Source organism: Oratosquilla oratoria, chromosome 29, assembly GCF_046742065.1.
Source record: "Oratosquilla oratoria isolate Oo_2021 chromosome 29, ASM4674206v1, whole genome shotgun sequence".
Classification (NCBI taxonomy): domain Eukaryota; kingdom Metazoa; phylum Arthropoda; class Malacostraca; order Stomatopoda; family Squillidae; genus Oratosquilla; species Oratosquilla oratoria.
In genome coordinates, this window is record NC_134805.1 from 41,430,683 (window position 1) to 41,450,050 (window position 19,368).

General features: G+C 41.2%; 1 protein-coding gene across 1 annotated transcript in view; it reads left to right on the plus strand.

Moving 5' to 3' along the window:
• The window catches only part of LOC143040750 (AP-4 complex accessory subunit Tepsin-like), a 38,334-nt gene that overhangs the window by 9,400 nt on the left and 9,566 nt on the right, over positions 1-19,368 (plus strand). Inside the window, exons 5-7 of the mRNA XM_076212148.1 lie at positions 11,186-11,249; positions 15,301-15,443; positions 15,639-15,843. Coding sequence (XP_076068263.1) covers positions 11,186-11,249; positions 15,301-15,443; positions 15,639-15,843 — 412 coding nt within the window. The remainder of the gene's footprint in view (positions 1-11,185; positions 11,250-15,300; positions 15,444-15,638; positions 15,844-19,368) is intronic.

Consider the following 19,368-nt stretch of genomic DNA (forward strand, 5'->3'; position numbering starts at 1 on the left):
CCTTAATAGTTAAAAGCCACCTTTATTGATTGTAGCAAGTTGTAGGATTCTCCCACAGTTTTGTTTATTTGTTTATTATTTGTTTATTTATTTGAGATAATTACTCCCAGGTCTTTTTCAGATCCCACATTCTTCACTTCCTTTGTTCCAATTCTAGATTGTCCTGATGTTCTTTTTATAAACTGATTTCTACGAAATACTACAGATATTTTTTCAATTCAGCCCAAGTGTGCCAGTAAAAAAGGTTAATTATGGTGATTTGTTATGACAAGACAAAACAAATTATTGTTTATACAACAAGTTAGATACATTATCTTAGTTTGTTTACACATACATATACCAATGGCTTTTTCTCCCTAACAAGGGAGGTAGCCAAAGTCAAAGGCATAAACCCACTCCCACCCATTTGTTTCCATATACTCCATTCCCATTCACCACCCCTCCCTCCTTCTTTTCTTGGCTCCTCCTGGATGATGGGTCATCCCTTTATCCTTAAATGTGGCAGTTTGCCAACAAGATTGACGAGATAAACACCATATGAGGACGGAGCCTTTATTTGTACGACGTTTTGCTAATTACAGCTTTTTCAAGCATTTGTATCTCAACTTGTACTTGAAAAAGCTGTAATAAGCGAAACGTCGTACAAATAAAGGCTCCATCCTCATTTGGTGTTTATCTCATCAATCATCCCTTTATCTTGCCCACTGCCCTGAGTCAGAAGCAATGTAACAAGACACGGCACATCCACAGCAAGGTTGCTTCATTTAATCAGCAACCCACCCCCTCTGTCCCCTCATATAGGAAAAAAGAAGACAGGGAGAAATCCTTTCGGGCTGCATCAAAATATCATTCACACATACTCCCTCTCCCTCCCTTCCCCCAATTATTCCCTTCCATACATCACAATATCAACCATACACAACTGTTCTTCACTCACCTCTATCTTCTGTCTTCTCCCTTTGTTCCTCAGACATCCCCCTCTTTCTCAGTGCCCCTTTTACCCCATCCATCCATCTCATCCTTGGTTGCCCCTTCATGTTCACTCCAACAAGCTCTGCCTTCCATACTTCTTTTACTAATCTTTCCTCACTCATTCTCTCCATGTGTCTAAACCATCCCAATACTCTTTCATCAACCCTACCTCCCAATTCCCTTTCCACCCCTACTCTTTTCCTCACCACCTCATTTCTTACTATCCAGCTAAGTAACCCCATACCATACTTCTCAGACATTTCATCTCAAACACATTTTAAACTATTTCTCTCTTCTCTTATGTTCCATGTTTCTGCCCCATATGGTACTGTCAGCACAATCACCCCCTTCATACAATGTTTTTCTCATTTGTAATGTTATTTATTACAGTGTTACGCCTCCCATTAATGCCCAATCTTAATTGGAGAAACAATTCTACCTCCAATCATCGACGAACCATATTGAGCCTAAATGGCAGGGTAACAATGTACTGCACATCAAATAAATCTGTGCAGTACCTTCAAGCACGTATGTCAATAGGTTTAGGTGACCGGTGGATAACTCAAGGGGCAAGGTTAAGGCAAAACTATGGTGTTCTAACATAAATTATGTACATTTCACTTAGCACTACACACACACTTATTTTATGCCTACCCGGACCACTTGTTACCACTAGGGTCCACCTAACACACTTAACCTAGAGATTTTATAGAGGAGCGGGAAGTGTCCGCTCTGTACGGGTTCAGAAATTAGAGAGAGAAAGAATACGAATGCGTATTCACTCGTGACTGCGGTCACCATGAGGGGGCCGCAGTTGCTAACTCACAAGCCGTTATTATTTATTTCATTACAGGCAGGGTGAGTAGAATAACATAATACACATACAGATATTATCAACATAATAAGGTACAATATACAATATAAACAATATCCTAACTAACTAAAATAAAAGGATAACAAAGGAATAATACACACGGAACAGAGAATATTATATTTCATACAATCGGTAATTCAGAAAGACGAAAAAATTAGGGCGTGGCTACAACTACCCGAAACAAGTGGTAACATGAAAAGTACATCTATTACAAAGGAACACATACTTGCGATCACGCAACACCCCTCCCCCAAAAGAATACGCTTACAAGGGTTTGTAAGCAAAGAATCACTTTAACCAAGGTCAATCACACTAACATTTTAAGTTTGCACATGGGTAGTTCGGGATAGGGCATCAGCCAGCACATTATTTTTTCCACTTATGTGCGCGATCTGTAAATTGAATGGCTGTAAGGCCAATGCCCACCGTAGAAGGCGTTGATTAGTGTTTTTCATTCGTTCCACAAATGTCAGGGGATTATGGTCTGTAAACACTTGCACAGGGTGAACTGTGCTTCCTACGTATACTCTAAACGCTTCCAGAGCCATAATCAAAGCTAACGCCTCCTTTTCGATGGTGGCATAGTTCCTCTGCGCCTTTAGGAACTTCTTTGAGAAGTAACACACAGGATGTAACACACGATCCTCCTCACCCTCTTGTAGAAGCACGGCACCGGCACCAACTTCGCTGGCGTCGACGTGGATGGTGAACGGCCTTTGGAGATTAGGAGCACGTAGGACAGGAGCATTTGCCAGCAGAGTCTTCACGCTCTCGAAGGAGTACTGGCAGGCCTGGGTCCACTTGAAGGAGGTCTTGGCACTCAGGAGGTCGGTCAGAGGAGCCACCATGGAGGAGAAGTTGGGACAGAAGCGACGGTAGTAACCCGCCATTCCAAACAGTCTCATCACTCCCTTCTTGTCGCTTGGGGCAGGATACTGCAGAATGGCTGTAATCTTGGCTGCAATCGGTTGGACCTCCCCTTTCCCGACGACATGCCCCAGGAATGTGATGCGGGCATGGCCGAACTCACTCTTGGCGAGGTTCACTGTCAAACTGTGTGCTGCCAGAACAGCAAAGAGGGCTCTTAGGCGGTCCACGTGTTCTCCCCAGGAGTCGCTGAAGACGACGAGGTCATCCAGGTAGCAGCGGACACCCACCAGCCCCGCCGTTACGATGTTCATAAGGCGTTGGAAGGTTGCAGGTGCATTCCGCAAGCCAAAGGGGAGGACGGTAAACTGATACAGCCCCTCGGGAGTGATGAACGCGGAGATGGCCCTCGACCGCTCTGACAGGCGGACTTGGTAATAGCCCTGTAGTAGGTCCAGTTTCGTCACCCACTGTGCTCGACCAACCTCGTCAATGACGTCATCAATGCGTGGCAAGGGGTAGCTATCCGGCTCAGTGACTGCGTTGAGCTTTCTGTAGTCGATACACAGTCGCATAGAGCCATCGGGCTTCGGCACCAAGACCACGGGAGAGGCCCAAGGACTGCTACTGGGCTCCACGATACCAACCTCCTGAAGGCGTTGCACCTCCTCACGGACGTACTCCTTCTTGAATGCGTTCAGGCGGTAAGGACGTTGGCGGATGGGCCGAGCTCCGTTGGTTTCGATGTCGTGCTCTACAGCTGAACAGGGGTGAGGATGGTCACTAAATATAACACTATAGTCTGTCAAAAGAGAAGAAATATCACTCGCTTGGTCATTAGAGAGATGGCCTAACTTTGTACTGGGATCATAGAGTATTGTGGAATTGTCCACTTTAGCATACAAGCCACTCTGGAGTTCAGGGAAGTTGTCTTTCTGATCATTATCACATGTAGGCACTACAACACAAGCGGACAAGGAAGGTTCAACATTTTCCTCCCTTTCCTTACTCTTTCTCACTCTGTAGGGTTTCAGTAGATTGACATGCACCAGACGTTTTTTCTTACGCCTGCCTGGCGTATATACAACGTAATTGGCGTCCCCTACCCTGTCTACAATTTGGAAAGGTCCATCATACCTTGCCTGGAATGGGTGTGTCTGCACGGGCAAGAACGCTAACACCTCATCACCTACCCTAAATTCCCTATGCTCTACCTTATGTTTTTTGTCAAATTGTTGCTTCATTTTTATCTGAGCAGATTTTAAATGGGCATTAGCCAGCCTCACAGCAGCTTTTAATTTTTCTCTAAACTCAACTACATATGATACCAAGGGTGTGACACTATTTTCTAGCAGCCAACTTTCTTTGAGGGCTTTGAGAGGTCCTCGCACCTCGTGGCCATAAATTAGCTGAAAGGGGGAGAATCCTAAGGATTCTTGAACAGAGTCCCTAACCGTGAATAGGAGAAGATCAACTCCCTCGTCCCAATCCTTCCCAAACTCCAAGCAATAAGTGCGCAACATGCGTTTGAATGTCTGATGGAATCGCTCCACCACCCCCTGGGATTGGGGATGATAGGCTGAAGACCTAGACTGCCGGACACCCAAACTCTGCATTACCTGATTAAACAATCGGGAAGTAAAATTGGATCCTTGGTCCGACTGCACTACTGTGGGAAGGCCTACTTGTGTAAAGAAATGAATAAGGGCTCTCACCACATTCTTGGCTGTGATGCGGCGCAAGGGAATGGCTTCTGGATAACGGGTGGCACAGTCTATCATAGTAAAGAGAAACTGATTACCTCGGGGAGTCTTTGGCAGAGGACCAACGCAATCTATGACAATTCTGCCAAAGGGTTCCTCAATGACAGGGATAGGTTGTAGAGGGAACGGTTTAACGCTGGGGTGCGGTTTCCCTGCTACCTGACAACGGTGACATGTACTAATGTAGGAACTAATATCTCTCTTCATTTTAGGCCAATAGAAATGAGTTAGAATTTTTGCACTAGTCTTCCTAACTCCCAAATGTCCTCCTACCCCATCATGAGCAATACCCAGGATCTCCTTCCGTAATGGGCTTGGGACCATTATTTGGTGACGGACAGACCAAGGGTAATTTGCAGGGGAATCAGTAGGACGGAACTTTCGCATCAATATGTCTGAGCTAAGGTAATAGCAGTTAGATTCAGACTTGGCTTCCTCTTCACTAATAGCTCTACGGAAACAACTGGCTAGTTCAGGGTCCTCTTTTTGGAAACAAATGAGCCTACTCCTAGTGACTGGGGAGGAACCGAAACTATCCAGGGTGGTAACATTGTCTCCCTCAGTGTCGTTTTCGCTATCAAACCGATTATGAAGGTCACCGGGTGGAGGAGAAGTTTCAAAAAATTCACCTAGATTTAAATCAGCAAGGTCAGGCTGAGTAGGAACATCCTCGGTGTTCTCACTAGGTTGGGGGGTAATTACACCAACATGAGCATCCTCATTATGCTCGCTAATCTCTGCCTCCACCCTGCGGCTCATGCTACGAGTAACAGCACATGCAGGGAATATGCCCGGAATGTCTGCCTCTAATTGGGAAGTATTATTCTCGGCAGAGGGACACGAGGAGACTATGACATTAGGTAACATCGTGCCCCCGGCGAGGTCATTTCCTATCAGAAGTGAAACTCCTTCTACAGGTAACTTGTCGACTACTCCTACCTGGGCATAACCTGTCCTAATATCTGACCGCCTGTTAAACCGTTCACAAGGACCCAATTCCCAGTATAACATACATTTATCAAAGCAGCCACATCTTTTGTAATTAATGATAGGGCTGAGCCTGTGTCTCTCAGAAGCTTGATAGATGTAGGTGGGCTATCTTGATTAAGGGCCACTGAACCAGAAGAACAGAATGGTTCAAATGTTGATAACATAGGTGAGGAAGGATTATCTGGGACAACTGATGGGCTAACAGCAGTGAGACAGGGCTCCAAAAAACTTTCCGATTGCTTGGCCACATTGATCGAGAGAGAGGGGGACCCTTGGAGAGGAACCTTTCTTTGTTGTAGTTTGAAACATTCATCAACATGATGTCCTGGTCTTTTGCAATACTTGCAATAGCTCCTGCCTCCAGTGAGGGTAGATTCCCTGGTCTCACTATCAATAGGCTTACCTGAGGTAGATGAAGCAGATGATGAGTGAGCCGGCGGTCGAGGAGCCTGTGGAGGTCCGACTGGCTTGGAGTCCCTAGTGGGGGGGGAGCTTTGGGGCAAGGTAGGGTGAGACCTGGAATGCATTCTAGGATTAGTTAAATGGTAATAGTCGGCCGCTGGGCCAGCCTCTGCCAAGGTACGAATACCTCGCTGATCCAAGTTGGCTCGCACATCTGGAGGGATATTATTTCTAATATCTTCCATCAATATTAACCCTTTGAGTTTCTCCAGGTCTACGTGAGCCTCCTCGCTCTCCACCCACCGGGTGAACAAGCGGAGCTTTCGTTGGAAGTACTCCACGTATGTCTCCTGGTTGGATTTCCTACATTTCCTGAATTGTTGCCGGTAGGCTTCAGGAACAAGTTGGTATGCTTGTAGAATATTATATTTAAGTACATAATAATCACTACTCTGACTCTCGGAAAGTGCAATAAATGTGTCGAGAGCTTTTCCCGAGAGGGCACCATACACCATCTGCGTCCACTGGCTGAATGGCCATTGGTACATACGTGCTAACTTCTCGAAAATAGAAAAGAACTTGTCTGGTTCATCCTCGTTAAATTTCGGAATATTAGGTGTTTTTTCTATACCATGACTTTGAGACTTGAGTCTCTCTATTTCTAGTTCCAACTTCTTAAGTTCAACCTGTAAAGCTAAATCATTTACGGGGCTAGCACCCCCAACATCTTCCCGTGAGGCGAGGATGAGTTTATTTTCCTCTAAGTACTCAAGAATTTTGTCTTTCAAGGGGTTCTTATTTAAACCGGAGCACTCGCCTATTTGATAATGATGTGCTATCATCTCTAACTCTGGTTTGTTAAGCTTCCTTACCTCTTCGGCTGAAGGCGCCTTTACGAAGTTCTCCAAGTTGAACATGTTGAACTAAGATGTTGGAAGACAAGGAATAACAAAATGTTGCTTATTAGCTAGTTGGCAACCTATTGAATTAATGAAATACGTATAATAGGGATTAGCCACACGTATGGTAATGCAACTGTTAGCTGGTATCGCAAGATCATGAAATAATGGTAACAATTCAATAGCTTACCACAAATCTCGGCGATGAACCACAACCGTATAGGCGTTCTAACAATATAAATGCACTAATGGCTACTATCCCGGTCGTAAGGCCCCCACTTGTTACGCCTCCCATTAATGCCCAATCTTAATTGGAGAAACAATTCTACCTCCAATCATCGACGAACCATATTGAGCCTAAATGGCAGGGTAACAATGTACTGCACATCAAATAAATCTGTGCAGTACCTTCAAGCACGTATGTCAATAGGTTTAGGTGACCGGTGGATAACTCAAAGGGCAGGGTTAAGGCAAAACTATGGTGTTCTAACATAAATTATGTACATTTCACTTAGCACTACACACACACTTATTTTATGCCTACCCGGACCACTTGTTACCACTAGGGTCCACCTAACACACTTAACCTAGAGATTTTATAGAGGAGCGGGAAGTGTCCGCTCTGTACGGGTTCAGAAATTAGAGAGAGAAAGAATACGAATGCGTATTCACTCGTGACTGCGGTCACCATGAGGGGGCCGCAGTTGCTAACTCACAAGCCGTTATTATTTATTTCATTACAGGCAGGGTGAGTAGAATAACATAATACACATACAGATATTATCAACATAATAAGGTACAATATACAATATAAACAATATCCTAACTAACTAAAATAAAAGGATAACAAAGGAATAATACACACGGAACAGAGAATATTATATTTCATACGATCGGTAATTCAGAAAGACGAAAAAATTAGGGCGTGGCTACAACTACCCGAAACAAGTGGTAACATGAAAAGTACATCTATTACAAAGGAACACATACTTGCGATCACGCAACAACAGTGAGTATTAAAGGAGAGAGACTGGAGAAAGTGGATAGTTTTAGATACTAGGGTGGGAATGTGGTGGGAAAGGGAGGAGTGGAGGTGGAGATGGAATGTAGATTGATAGAAGCAAGTAAATGCCTTGGGGAATTAAAAAGTGTAATGAGAAATAGACATTTGGGAATGGATGCTGAGAGGAGATTGTATGGAGTGATTGTGCTGACAGCACTGTATTTGCAGAAACATGGAACATAAGAGAGGAAGAGTTTGAATGTGTTTGAGATGAGGTACCTGAAAAGTATGATAGGGGTTACTAAGCTGGATAGAGTGAAAAACAAGGAAGTGAGGAGGAGAATGGGGGTGGAAAGGGAGTTGGGAGATAGGATTGATGAAAGAGTATTGGGATGGTTTGGACACATGTAAAAAATGAGTGAAGAAAGATTAGTAAAAGAGATGTGGAAGGCAAAAGTAGAAGGAGTGAACATGAGTGGGCGACCAAGGATGAGATGGATGGATGGATGGGGTGATAGGGACATTGGGAAAGAGGGGAATGTCTGTTGAGGAAGGAAGGGAGAAGACAAGATAGGGATGAATGGAGAATGGTTGTGTATGGATGATGCTGTGATGCATGGAAGGGAGTGGGTGGGGGATAGGGGGTGAGGGAGTATGTGTGAAAAATAATTTGACACAGCCCAAAGGGATTTCTCCCTGTCTTCTCTTTTTCTGCATGAGGGGATGGAGAGGGCAGGTCAATGATTAAATGAAGCAGCCTTGCTGTGGATGTGCTGTGTTTTGTGACACTGCTTCTGACCCAGGGCAGTGGGTGAGATGCAGAGATGACCCATCATCCATGAGGAGCCAAGATAAGAGGGAGGGAGGGGGTTAAATGGGAGTGAAGTATTTGGGGATGGAATGGGTGGGAGTGGATTTTATGCCTTTGTTTTTTGGCTACCTCCCTTGTAAGGGGGGAAAAGCCTTTGGTATATCTATGTATGTAGTGTTATTTATTTTTACAAGAACCATGTTTAAAACAAATACACCCACTCCTCGTTTAACGACCTACTCGGTTAACGACAACTCGGAGTAACGACGGGCTTTATGACAGACCAATATTCGTTTAACGTAAATCTCCCGAAGTTACGACGTCGTGTACGATAATTAAGTTGGCTGAGGCAAATTTGTATGATGTTATAAATGAACTTGTACGGTGGATATTAGCTGTGAGGTAAAGTGTTCTGAAGCTTAGGTCTACATTACCATCCTGCAAGCTGCAAAAACTACCTGGGGTACAGTATATACCGGTATTGGTAAATTTTTAGTTTCGACCATGGGCGCAATATAGCAATAGAAAATTAATTATTAATTTTGTAAATTATAATGTATCAACGTAATTGCAATTTTGTGAGCGGAAATAAAAAAGAAGTGCTAAAATAGATTTCGTAAGTAATGAAGTCATGTCGGACGAATGGTACACCATGTTTGTTATGATAGATGCCGACGTCGAAGAAATGAAAGGATAATAAATTCGTCTAACCTAGACTAAACTAACCTAACCTGTGTTTAATAAATCATTACCTGCAAATTAAATGTCATCCGGCTCGTCCTCGTTGTCGTCGTCGTCATGAGAGATGTTGGCGGGCTTTTCAACCACTCAGCTTGCAGGGTATACAAAGTTCTTGCAGCTTGAAGGAATGCATGTATTTCCGCACCATAACATTCCTTCAAGAAAATATACCTGGCGAGGTAGTCGGCAGTACAGAGGCCGTCAATTGACAGACGACGAGATGGCGTCCCGATCCTATGCTACCGACTTCGTTCATTAGCATATTTGCTTGTAGCTAGGTATTCTTTACTTCCATTTCCGCCCACAAAATTGCATATTACGTTGATACATTTTAATTTACAAAATTAATAATTAATTTTCTATTGCTATATTGCGCCCATGGTCGAAACTAAAAAAATACCCCGGTATTCAATATGGAAAGTCAGCATACACGGATTTGGTCATATACGGTAATTTCAGGAACCTAACCACCGTAAATAAACAGTAAATAAAGCTTCAATGTACTGTATAGAAGAGGGAAAATACACAAAAATAAAGATACATGTATTGCTGGACATTGTACATACAGTACATGTACGTATATGTATACACTTTCGCTTAACGACCAATTTGGTTAACGACGGCGCACTGGTCCCAATTGTCGTCGTTAAACGAGGAGTGCTTGTATCTCATAAATGCTATTAAGGGACTTTTTGAAGAAAATATTCGTCTACTAATTTCTGTTTTAAAATACAGCATACAGTGCCATCTCTTGGTTTTAGTTCAGATGACATCAAGAACTGTGAACCAACCCAAAGGTCTTGTGGCAAAACAAACAATATTCAACAATATTGAGAGTTATCCATAATTTTTTTAGAGTAGTCTTGACTCTTGAAATACCTCTAACAATAACCAAGATATGTGGATAGACAACATTGTTATGAGCTATCAATTTGAACTAGAATATCTCTTTGAAGAAGTTTTCATATTGGTGCATCATTAGTACCTGTGTGCATATTGGTTGTGCAGTGCTGTCATTGGATACTCAAAAGAGCTAGGGTAGTATATAAGACACATTTAATATTTTTGCAGTGTGGTCTTACACAAAATACTTCATCATGTTTACACTAGGCCTCCTGTATGCCATAAGGTTTGTAAACAATGATATCTACATCATACTACAGATATTTTTTCATCTCGACCTAAGTGTGCCAGTAAAAATGTTAATTATTGTGATTTGTTACGAGTAGATAAAACAAATTATTCTTTACATGAGAAGTTGAATATATTATCTTAGATTACTTTCACATACAATGGGAGATAAGCCAGTTGTTGTTTGCTGATGATAGTGCAAGTATAACAGGATCAGAGGAGGAATTAAGGAAGTTAGTGACGGAGTTTGGGAAGGTGTGCAAAAGAAGGAAGTTGAAGATAAATATGGGTAAAAGCAAGGTGATAAGTACAAGGGGAGGATGGCAGCAAATTGGAAGTAAGTATTAAGGGAGAGAGACCAGAGGAAGTGGATAGATTTAGATACTTGGGTGTGAATGTGGCAGGAAAGAGAGGAGTGGAGGTTGAGGTAGAATGTAGATTGAGAGAAGAAAGTTGCCTTGATGGATTAAAAAGTGTAATGACAAATGGACATTTGGGAATGGATGCTAAGAGGAGATTGTATGAAGGAATGATTGTGCTGACAGCACTATATGGGGCAGAAACATGGAGCATAAAAGAGGAAGAGTTTAGATGTGTATGAAATGAAATGCCTGAGAAGTGTGCTCATTTAATGGATACAGCATTCACAGTAGTCCCAAGGTTGTTATTAAGCTGAAGCTTAACTCATACATATACATCATGTAAAAATATGGGATTTTTCTTTTTCTCCAGGAATTGCTCACATTACTATTCGATCCTTATGTAATGCAAGAGGATGAGGAATGGATTGCTGCAGGTAAGAATTTTTTTGTATATACACATACACATACACATATATATATATATACACACACACACACCAAGAGCTCTTTCCCCCTAACAAGGGAGGTAACCAAAGTCAAAAGGCATAATTCTCCTCCCACCCATTTCATCCTAACCCCTCCATCCCCCACCCACTCTGTTCCATAGATCACAGTATCATCCATACACAACCATTCTCCACTCACCCCTATCTTCTGTCTTCTCCCTTCCATCTTCAACAGACATCCCCCTCATTCTCAATGCCCGTTTAACCCCATCCATCCATCTCAACATTGGTTGCCTCTCCTATTCATGTGATGAAGGAGTGGGGAAACCAGTTTCAAATGTAGGACCCTGCTGTGGAAGTGCTATGCCTCACTGCATTACCCTTAACTAGTGGTGGAATTCAAAAATTTTAACAACAGGTTCTCTAAGTCATTGGCATGCAGATATCACTTAGGATATATTATAACCTGTATAAGCCAATTTTTGATAAATGGTTTGTAGAACTCATGAGATTCCAAGAACAGGTTCATGTGAACTGGTAAGAACTGGGTGAATCCCACCACTATCCTTAACCTGAGTAGTGTGGCAGAGGTCAGATATAACCTGTTATTCACAGTATGTTGAGGTGGAGGGGTATAAAATGGGTTTTAGTGTGTAGGAAGTGGATATGTGCTTTGACTTGCCCCCCTACTATATAATATCTCATATATATATATGTGTATCTGTGTATACCAAGGGCTTTTTCCCCCTTACCAGAGGGAAAACGTCAAAGTACCCAGTGGCCAAGTCAAAAGGCAAGTCCCCACTCACCATTTCACTCCCATCCACCACCCTTTCCTCCCACTCATCCTAGTTCCTCATGGATGATGGGTCATCCCTGTCTGCCACCCACTGCCCTGGGTCAGAAGCAATGCAGCAAGACACAGCACATCCATGGCAAGGCTGCTTCATTTAATCAGTGACCCCCCCCCCCACCTCTGTCACCTCATGCAGAAAAATGAGAAGACTGGGTGAAATCTCTTCAGGCTGTATTTACCTAGTTGTATTATATGGGAAGGGGAGCTATGCTTGTAGTGACCCGTCTTTGTATCTCTCAGCATCTAGTTTGTTCTTAAATTCTTGTATGGTGTTTGCACACACTATTGTTTTGTCTAATTTGTTCCAGACATCTACCACTCTGTGTGGAATACTATTTCTTTTATTTCAGATCTCTTATATAACTATCCTTTTTGAGTGTCTTTTCATGTCTTCTTGTTTTTCTTTTATCGCACTTTGATAAGTCTTCTCTGTCAAGGACTTCCATGCCTTTCATGATTCTGGAAATGACCAATAGATCTCCCTTTTCTCTTCTTTATTCCAGTTTAGACAATCTTTGTTCGTATGTCAATTTTGAAAGTGTTGGTGCCATCTTTGTCGTTGCTCTTTGGATTCTTTCTAATTTCTTTAAATTCCTTTTTGTACCGGGTGTCCATAGTGTTGCAATGTCCTCCAATCTTGGTCATATCAGTGTGATTAATATTTTATTCTACCATCTTCATCCAAGTAATTAAAAACCACCTTTATTGAGCTTAGTAAATTGTAGGTTTCTCCAACTATTTTGTTTATATGCTTATCTGGGGACATGTCTTTGTTGATAATTACTCCTAGGCCCTTTTCAGAGCTATCTTTCTTTACTTCCTTTGCACCGATTTTATATTGTCCTGATATTCTTTTTTTTACTTTTTCCAAACTCTATTATACTGCATTTCATGATATTGAAGTTCATTTTCCACTTTTGGCTCTATTCCTAGATTTTGTCCAGGTCTCTCTGTAGTGATTTACAGCCTTTTTCTGTACTTACTTTCTTTAGTAGTTTTGTATCATCTGTAAAGAAGTTCATATAACATTTTAAACCTTCATCCATATCACTTATATATACGGTATAGCAAACATTATCGGAGCTAATACTGAACCTTGTGGTACTCCATTTATCATTTCTTCCCAGGTCAAGTTTTTATCTCTTAAGTACCTCCCTCATTTTTCTCCCATGCAAGAAATCTTCCATTCATTTCAATAATTTTCCTTGTACACCTCCTGTTGTTTCAATTTTTCTCAATAACTTTTTTTGTGGTACTTTATCAAATGCCTTTTGTAAATCTAGGAAAGCACAATCTACCCATCCGTCCCTTTCTTGCATTATATCTATTAACCTTGAATAAAAACAGTTTGTGGCACATGATCTTCCTTGTCTAAAGCCAGACTGTTTTGAATTCAGTATATTGTTTTCTTCCAGATGTTTAGTCCATCAATTTTTGATAACTTTTTCACATATTTTAGCTATTGTGCTTGAAAGGGAGACCAGCCTATAGTTTGTTGGGTCTTCCTTATCCCTTTATATATTGGCACAATATTGGCATTTTTCCAGTCTTGTGGTAACTTTCCTTCTTTGAGTGAACAATCTATTATCTTATATATTTTATCCATTAGTTCATCTATACATTCTTTTAGTATCCAGTTTGCAATTCTGTCTGGCCCATGTGATTTTCTGGGATCAAGGTTTGTTATTTGGTTTCTTATTTCCTTCTGTGTCAATTATTTCTTTCATTGGGGGATCTTTCTCCCTTTCCTTCATCCCAATTGTGTGTATTTTCATTTGTGAATACAGATTTGAAATATTTGTTCATAATTATAGCCATTTCTATATCCTCTATATATTTTGTATTCCCTTGACAAAGTTTCACTATTTCCTATTTATTTTTCAATTTACCATTTACATATCTGTAGAATAATTAAGGTTGATCCTTACATTTGTCTATTATGTCTTTTTCATAGTTTCTTTTTTCTTCCCTGCATATTTTTACATATTCATTTCTTAGTTTGATATATATCTGCCACTTACCCATTTGTTTTTCTTTTTTCCATTTTGTTTTTCTTTTTTCCATTTTTTCCAAGCTTTGTTCTATCTTTTGCCTCACTACAATTTTTGTTGTACCAGCAGTTAATGTACACCTTTTCTTGTTTTTGTTTTGGTACGTATTTATCCACTCCTTCATTACACCACCCCCATTCCCCACCCATTTCCCTCCTTGCATCACAGTATCATCTGTACACAGCCATTTTCCACTCACCTCTATCTCTTACTTTTTCCCTTCCGTACTCAACAGACTTACCCATCTTGCTCAAGTCCCTTTCACCCCATCCATCCATCTCATCCTTGGTTGTCCCCTCAAGTTCACTCCATCCACTTCTGCCTTTCACACCTCTTTTACAAATGTTTCTTGACTCATTCTTTCTATGTGTCCAAACCATCCCAATACGCTTTCATCAGCTGTATTTGCCATCTCCTTTTCTTTCCCATGTCTTTTCACCTCCTCATTTCTCACTCTATCCAGCCTAGTAATCCCTACCATACTTCTCAGACATTTCATCTCAAACACATTTAAACTTTTCTTCTATGCCTCTCTAAAATTCCAGGTCTCTGCCTCTTACAGTGCCATTGGCACAATCATCCCTTCATATAATCTCCTCTTTGCATCCATTCCCAGATGCTTATTTCTCATTACATTTTTCAGTCCCCCAAGACATCTACTTGCTTCTCTCAATCTGCAATTTAATTCCACCTCCATTCCTCCCTTTCCTGCGACATGTGACCCCAAATACTGAAAGCTATCCACCTCCTCCAGCCTCTCTTCTTTAACTCTTACTTCCAACTTGTTGCCATCCTCTCCCCTTGTACATCTCATCACCTTACTTTCACCCACATTTACTTTCAACTTTCTCCTATCACATACCTTCCCAAACTCCATCACTAACTCCCTTCATCCCTCCTGTCTCTCTCTATCTCTCTCTCTCTCTCTCTCTCTCTCTCTCTCTCTCTCTCTCTCTCTCTCTCTCTCTCTCTCTCTCTCTCTCTCTCTCTCTCTCTCTCTCTCTCTCTCTCTCTCTCTCTCTCTCTCTCTCTCTCTCTCTCTCTACTCTATATGTATACATATATATATATGTATTATTATTATTATTATTATTATGATGAAATGCAGTAATAACCTTAATGTTCTCCCAAGGTTTGAAGGCAAGTAATGAAACTGCACAGTCACCAATGAGCCTAAGTATTGCACATGGTCTTGGATCAGCATCAAGTGGACAAGGAAAATATGAGGGCTTTGGTCCAATGGCTCCAGTGAAAAATGATAACATTGTTGAACAGGTAACTAAAACGTTTATATGAACCAGTTTGATATGAGTGGTCATGATTTGAACACACAACAACAATCCAACATATCTTTCTTGAGAGATTTGTAGGAGAACTCAAGGACTATTGTTGACTATTGAGGCTGTGATTTTTCTGTTGGTGAAACTGTAGGCAACAACTGGTATTGTTATTGAAACTTTTATATTTCAGGTGCGAGGCATGGTAGAAAAAGTGATATCCCCATCTGCTGAGGCCAAACGAATAAGTAGTGATTTGATGCAGGGTAGTATGGGAGATTACCAGCCACTTCAACTCAACAGCTTACCCATTCCCCCAGCAGTGACTCCTCCAAACCCTTCTGGCATAGGAGGAAATGTTTGTCTTCCCACAGTCACTCACTCAGGAAAACATAGAGGTATTTATATTTTCTTAGCAAGTCTGGGGTATTGGCTGCGCATTGTTGTGGGGTTAAAAGTTTCTCATTATCATGCAGCTGATGCTTCAGGGTCTATATGGGGCACACCTATGGACCAGAGCCATACATCATTTTGTCAGTTATAGAAGAAAGCTTTATTCATATTGAAATGATGATACTTTATTATACTGTGACTGTCCCTCTGTTATGTTGTCTCCCACTCTTACTACTGTCCTGTACCACTTATCCGAATATTCATTTCCTTTTTTCGCTGAATCCTGTGGTAGGGGAGAAGAATACTGTAAAAGGCAACAAAAATGGGACGGGAATAGGACTAGGCATCCTACTCTGTATCCCCAAAGGGGACATTCCTAAAGAAAGCAAGGGCATAAAAGGGTCTGGGAGTTTTCCAACCAGAACCCTAAGGTTTGGGTCTTTCAGTGTGCATGGACATGGTACAGATGAGAGTAAAAAGGAAGAGATAGGCAGTATGTTTGTGAGAAGATGGATGTGTTAGCATTGAGTGAAACTAAGTTGAAAGGGAGGAGCGAGTTTGAGCTTGGGAGTGTAGTTGGGAGGGTGTCAGGAATGAAGAGAGGACGAGGGAGGAAAGGGGTGGTTATACTTGTAAATATGGTGGAGTGGAAGGAGGTTTCTTCAAGGTTAATGTGGATGAAGATTAAACTGGGAAGGAAGATGTATTTACCTATACTCGCTGCATCGAAAAATGGCCATTAGGGCGGAGCACGGGGAGTCCCCCCTGTGTTGCCACATGTAATTATTTTATCATTTTATTTTATTTTATAATTTTATAATGTTGCCACATATAATTATATTATAATTTTTTGTCACACACCACCACTGAGGTAAAAATCAAAGCAATGTTTTCTATACAAAGGTTTTGTTTTCTCGAGTCGTAGACATGGCATATGAGCAGGAGAGAGTGACGTTGCCACTCCATCTTTCTCTGGCCATGCCCTCACACTGCATTCGGAAAGTATTGCATCCACATGCACGTTCTCGCCATGGATACATTATATATAATATATATATATATATATATATATAGAGAGAGAGGGGGGGTGGGCGAGCCATGCGGGCCGTGTTATCTGTGGAGATGTGGCAACACCGGGGAATTCACTAACCCCGCCTTATTGGTCACTTCTCGTTGTGTCTACTATAGTAGTATCTTACGGGAAGGGAAGCTATGCTCGTGGTGTCCCGTCTTTGTACCTCTCCATATCTAATTTCCTCTTAAATTCTTGTATTGTTTTTGCACACACTGTTCTTTTATCTAATGTGGGTTTTTGTAAGTGCATATAGGCCTGGTAGTGAGAAGAGTATAGAGGAAAGGGAGTCTTTTTGGATATATTTGAATGAGTGCATAGAGGGTTAAGGGAGAAATGTCAATGCAGTGGTATTGGGAGATCTTAATGCTAGAGTAGGAAATGACCCAATGGACAGAGTGGTTGTAGAGTTCCAGGAAAAAATCATAGTGAAGAGTTGATGTTAGCAAATACAGTGTTTAGGAAGAAAGTCAAGCATGAGTACACATGGGAGAGGGTTGTGGATGGAAGGGTGGTAGATGGGGCTTTAATGGACCACAAAGTGGTAACCAGGAGAAGAGAATATAGAGTTTTGGATGTACATGTTGTAATGGAGAGAATTGGGGAATATCAGATAATATTTTGGTGGAAGGCAAATTGAGAGTGGAGGATAGATGGAGAAAGAAGAAAAGGACAGAAGATAGGGAGGTGCTTAGAGTAAACTGCTTAAATGAGAAAGGAGGGTACAAGAGGAAACTGAGAGAAGAGTGGGAGGGAGTGAAGGATAGAGTAGAACTAGGAGTGGAGGAGGAATGGGGATGGTTCAAGGAGGGAGTCACAAGGTGTGCAAAATTGGTGTGTAGAACAAGGAGGATGGAAGGAAATAGAAGGAATGGTAGCGAGTGGTGGGATGATGAAGCAAAGAAGGTTGTAGAAAAAATGCGAGCATTCACAGATTGGTTACAAAATAGGATGAGGGAATCATATGAGAGGTATAAAGAAAAGAGAAGAGGAGTAAAGTGTAAGATAAAGGAGGCAAAGTGGAGAGCAGATGTGGAATGGGGTAAGAGTATGACAGAAAATTTTGAAAGTAATAAGAATATGTTTTGGAAGGAAATTTAAAGAGGATGAAGAGGTGAATCAAGTAGAGAAGAAAAAGTAATAGGTGCAGATGGAGGGATGATATTGGAAGAGATGGCAGTGAGAGGAAGATGGGCAGTGTATTTTAGGGAGTTGCTAAATGTGGAGGAGTATAGGGAGGGAAAGGTAGTTGCAGTGAGAAGCGCAAAGAAAATGACTGATGAATGAGGAAAATGGAGGAGAAATAAGGAAAGATAAGGTGAAAGTAGTTATTAAAATGATGAGAGCAGGTAAGACACTTGGGTTGGATGGGTGTCATGCAGTGTCTAAAAAAGGGAGGTACAGTGATGGTGGACTGGCTAGTGAGGTTGTTTGATATTTGTTTAAAAGAGGGTAGAGTGACAGAGCACTGGAGGAGTGCATGTATACCACTTTATAAGGGAAAATGGGGCAAGTGTGAGTAGTAGTTTCAGAGGATATTACAGATATATGGGATAGGAGGAAAGCTGTAAAAAACAGTCAATAGTTTTTACAAGAGTAGTAAAACCTGTGTTAGAATCAGAAATGGAGAGAGTGAGTGATTTTAGGTAAAGGTGGGACTTCGCCAGAGATGTGTTATGTCACTTTGGCTGTTCAATTTATACATGGATTGGGTGGTGTGAGAAGTAAATGCAAGGGTAATGGGCCAGAGATTGGAGATAGTTAAAGAAAATGGAGAAAAGTGGGAGATAAGTCAGTTCTTGTTTACCTAGTTTTATCTTACGTGAAAGGGAGCTATGTTTGTGGTGTCCCATCTTTGTATCTCGCAGTGTCTAGTTTGCTCTTAAATTCATATATGGTTTTTGCATACACTATTGTTTGTCCCAGGTGTCTACCACTCTGTAGGGAAACTTTTTTTTTTCCAGGTATCCTCTATAACTTTTTTTTTTTTCATATCCTCTTGTGTTCTTTTGTCCTAATTCAGTACATCCTCTCTATCATGTGACAGGTTTGAAAGTGTTGGGGCCATTTACATGGTTGCTCTCTGGATTCTTTCAATTTTCTTTATATTCTTTTTGGTACTGGGTGACCATAGTGTCGCAGCATACTCCAGTCTAGGCCTTATTAGTGTGACTAATATTTTTTTAACCATTTCTTCATCTAAATAGGTAAAAGCCACCTTTATTGATCTTAGCAAGTTGTAGGATTCTCCAACAATTTTGTTTATCAGGGGACAAGTCATTTGAGATAATTACTCCCAGGTCTTTTTCAGATCCCACTTTCTTCACTTCCTTTGTTCCAATTGTATATTGTCCTGATATATATATATATCTATATATATATATATATATATATATATATATATACATATATATATTTTTTTTTTTCTCTCCACTTTTTCCAAACTCTATTATGCCAC